We start from the raw sequence: 4663 nt of genomic DNA, 5'->3' as shown, positions 1-4663 counted from the left end.
GGCAGTCTATATTTGGATTTCTTTCTTAAAATACTGTACATCGCTTCGCCTTTCAAACTGAACAAAGTTGTTAAACTGTGTCCTACAGAAATCTAAATGCAGAGCTGTTACTGTCATAATAATTACTTGGAATTCACTTTGCTTGTAGGACAAGCACATTTAACAACATTGAACGTTGACAATAAAATATGTTCTTTATCAAATTATTACATATGCAATATAAAATTACATTAAATACACACAAAGTGTAATTCTACCAAATATGTTGGGTCACAGCTAACACAGTGTGAATGGCTTACAGTATATTACACAATCAGGTTCCCATGGGTACCAAGCTACAACCTCAAAACAGCTTGCAAATACTTATAATGTACAAAAGCATTTTCTTTTATAACTGCACTCTTGTTTAAGATTTCTGAAGAGCTAGAGATAACTGTAAAATGTGTGTTTGTTATGTTATTTGAAAAGATAAAGATATATATATATATATATAGTATATGAGAGAGAGAGAACGGAATGAACGGAACTGTCAGGTGTGCTGAGCACAGCAAAGTCTTGCTCAGCTATCATCACTCACTCAGCAAATCTTACATTCATCTGTTATAACTATACCATATCTGGCATCCATATCACACACTGTGACCATCAAACTGTAGTGTGTTTTGCAGATAAACTGTCCAAACTCTTCTTTCTTTGACTCGCCTTTCATGTCCTGCCTCTCAACTCAAAGAGAGTTGTGGGTCATAATTAGGGTAACATAATCAAGGGCCTACTTAGTTTCAATAAAATGAAATATGATTTTGATGGGTGTACCGTAGTAGCCTCCTGATCTGTATTCCATTCAAAATATGCAAACTAATTTATGTGTCTTCTATAACAGTACAGTATATAAAGTGCTGAGAGTGGAATAGACAAATGAAAAAAATCGAATTGATCATTAAATACTACATTCTGCATTCTAGCACAACCACATCCATACAATAAAGACACAAGAGGATAACGTAACACTCTCCATCTCCCTCACTTACTGTGGTATATTATTTATTATTTACAGGTTACTTTACACTTTCCAAAACTCCTGTGATGGCTAATGAGGAAGAGAGCAGCTTCTATATGATTGACCAAGATGGAGAACACCCTAACAACTGTATCTAGCGATGGTAAGCAAGGTCTGTTTCAGAGTCGCTACTTGTACATACAGCAACACCACACGTTACCACGACAGGGTTGAGAGTGGAGAGAGGGACGTTTGAATGGGGGGGGGGGGGTCGCCATCTTATCCCAACGTGTCAACATTTAGTATACTGTACTACAAGAGGATGCCAAACGAGGCAGTCACACACAGAAAAAGCCCCCCCCCCCCACCTGCCTTGCCTCCTTGACCCAACCATAAATCACTTCTCCTGCTCCAGGACGACCATTCTAACCCCCTAACCCAGCTAGACTCTTCTCTTCCTGGGATCATGTTTTCCACCCGCTGCCCATGCTTCAGGGCCTTCAGCAGGGGGAGGAGGACATGTGGTCGTACTCGGGACACTTGAGGAGGGCCGGGTAGTTGGAGTTCATCTGTAGGGAGGCGTCGGAGGAGATGTCGGAGGGGCTGCGGCCCCGGCCCGCCCAGGCGTCTGGGTGGAGGAACTGGCCAGAGTAGTCGGAGCAGTTGGAGAGGCGTGGCCGGTAGAAGCCGGGGTGGGGTCTGTACATCTCCTCTGCAGTGTAGCGCTTCATGAACAGGTAGACGGACATGACGCCGGCGGTCTGGATACACACACACACACACACATACGGACACACACACACGGACACACACATACGGACACACACATACGGACACACACATACGGACACACATACATGGACACACACATACGGACACACACATACGGACACACACATACGGACACACATACATGGACACACACATACGGACACACACATACGGACACACACATACGGACACACACACGGACACACACACATGGACACACACATACGGACACACACACACACACATGCACACACACGGACACACACATACGGACACACACGGACACACACATACGGACACACACACATGGACACACACACATGGACACACACATACGGACACACACACGGACACGGACACACACACACACACATACACACACATACACACACACACATGGACACACACACGGACACACACACACACACACACACACACACATACACACACACACATGGACACACACATATGGACACACACACATGGACACACACATACAGACACACATACGGACACACACACACACACACACACACACACACACACAGACACAAGGAGAAATACAGACTTATTAGGCAAATTCCTTCCTCACTTTCGTGTAGTAGTAGTAGTAGTACTAAACTACATTAGCCCTGTGTGGGTCACAAACCATAACCCTACACAGCCAGACCAGATGAGTCTCTGGCTACAACTCTGTTTACTAGGACAGTTTTCTAGTGAATAGGGCCACTCAATTATAACGACCGAAAACACAGACTCTCTAGGTGGGTGCACCATAATGCCAAGATCTAACATACAATATCTGCCTATTTGTCCTGATATCAATACCTTTCAGACTTAGAGGAACAGCTAATGGTCCGACAGTCCTAGATATCTACTGGTCTGTATCAATTGACTGAAATCTCTGGCACTCTATGTGTAAATGACATTGTGGTATTGACGATCGCCCTAATACAGCAATTAATCCTCCATAGAACTCCACTCTTCTTGAAAAAGTCCTGTGTAGTGAATCGGTGGGGCATTCCAATATCCACACTGGCATGATACCACGTAGTGCAGGGGAGGCTGCTGGAGGGAGAAATGGGAGGCACAATGTAATGCATGGAATGGAATGAGGAATGGTATAAATTCCATTCCATCTCCAATTTCTGCCAATTTCCGGACAGCCTCCCTAGACGTAGAGGTAAACAATGTATTGGCCATGGCCATTCTACAGAACATAGCATGCTAGTGAGGATATTGGGGCAAACAAGGGTCAAAGGTCAAACAGGGAGTTACCTCAGTGAGCAGGAAGGAGATGGCGGCGAAGGCGAAGGACCAGCCGTACTTGTAGCTGAAGTAGGCCTCGTTGGTCTTGGTCCTGTTCATCATCTCATCATTTATACTAGAGATGTACAACACCAGGCCTACTACCAGGGACAGCCCTGGAGGAGGGAGGGAGGGAGGGAGGGAGGGAGGGAAGGAAGGAGGGAGTGAGAGGAAGGAGGGAGAGAGAGGGAAGAAGTGAGAGAGGGAGAGAAAGAGAGCGAGTGAGGGAGAGAGAGAGAGAGAGATTTTCATTTCCTGTTTCATTTCAACTTCTACTTTATTGCCTTTTACTTCTTTGATTGTGCCAACATTTGTGTCTTGTGATTAAATGAAGCTTTGCTATGATTTGATTCAGAGGCGTGATAGTGTGTGCGTGTGTGTGTGTGTGTGTGGGGGGGGGGGGAGTACCTGAGAGGATGAAGAAGATTCCGGAGACGAAAGCCAGGATGGTGCGGTGGGGGCGGATGTGCCCGATGTTGCTCAGGACAAAGCCAATGAACATGAAGAACAGGCTGACCAGGGGGAAAGGTGTGGCCGAACGAATCATCTCTGGAGGGAGGAGAGAAAGAGGAGAGAACGAACAAGTCAAACACCACTGGGCTAATTTCGAGAGGTCGAATGCATGTCAATTTAAGTGTTCCCCGAACCGCTAAAAAGCTGCACAAATCCTATGTAATTGACAGACTGAAGAAACCCTCAACAATATGCCATGTCTTGCACCAGTGCCGAGGGCTCTCTCAATCTGTCAATTAAGTTAAATTGGTGCGGATTTCCAGGGCTCAGAGAACAGCTAAAGTGTGTTAGACGCTGTACGTTTCCCTTGAGAAATCGGCTTCCCTTGTAACTTCTTCCAGAACTTTCCAAAGTGGATTGCTTCTCCCTAGTCGCTGAGACAACAAGCAGCGCCGCCACAGCACCTCCTGTGTCTGGACTCACTCCATTGCACTGAGCGGGGGGTTGGGGGTGGTTCTACTCTGTGGGTTTAGGGGAGACGAGTTTCTCCACAGGCATCTCTATTTAGGAAGATTGAGCTAGAACCCCCCTACTGTGAGAATGGTATCTCCTGTGGATGGAAGTAAATACATGGTTATTTCCATCCATGGGAGATGCCATTCTCACAGTAGGGGGACATGTTCTCCTCAGTCCCTGGTGTGCTCACCATTAACTTCTCTAACATTACTGAAGTAGTGCCATGGAGTAGACCAAGTGTACGGTATGTGTATGGTTCAATGCCCATACTAGCATACCAGGGGAGGCTGGTGGAGGTAGAAATCGGAGGACGGGCTCATTGTAATGCACAGAATGCATTGAGGAATGGTATGGTACACATGGTTGATACCATGCCGTTCCATGCATTATGAATGAGCCCATCCTCCGATTTCTACCTTCTCCACCCTCCCCTGTAGCATACCACTTAGAATACACTTGGTTTCATCCTATATGCGGTACACACGTGTGGATATTGGAACATTGGCCTGGCCCTTGATACAGAGATCGTCTGCCAATGTGACCCACTGCTGGTATCAAACCCAGGTCTCCCGTGCACTGTGAGACTGTGAGACTCTAACCCTAACCCAGACCCTAACC

The 4663-nt window shown here is 46.1% G+C and overlaps 1 protein-coding gene across 2 annotated transcripts in view; it reads right to left on the bottom strand.

Annotated features, from left to right (window-relative positions):
- Nucleotides 1–1497: 1497 nt before the first annotated feature.
- LOC308176068 (voltage-dependent calcium channel gamma-5 subunit) overlaps nt 1498–4663 on the bottom strand; it is a gene marked incomplete at both ends in the record, with an annotated part of 10283 nt that continues 7117 nt past the window's right edge. For both annotated transcript variants that reach the window (XM_080550666.1, XM_080550665.1), the window contains 3 exons: nt 1498–1758; nt 3047–3192; nt 3485–3625. In XM_080550666.1, the coding sequence (XP_080406792.1) occupies nt 1498–1758; nt 3047–3192; nt 3485–3625 (548 nt within the window). The remainder of the gene's footprint in view (nt 1759–3046; nt 3193–3484; nt 3626–4663) is intronic.

Source organism: Nansenia antarctica (genome assembly GCF_963989245.1).
Source record: "Nansenia antarctica genome assembly, chromosome: 2".
Taxonomy (NCBI): Eukaryota; Metazoa; Chordata; class Actinopteri; order Argentiniformes; family Microstomatidae; genus Nansenia; species Nansenia antarctica.
Note: the sequence above shows the minus strand (reverse complement) of the source record. Positions and strands in the feature narration are given on the sequence as shown.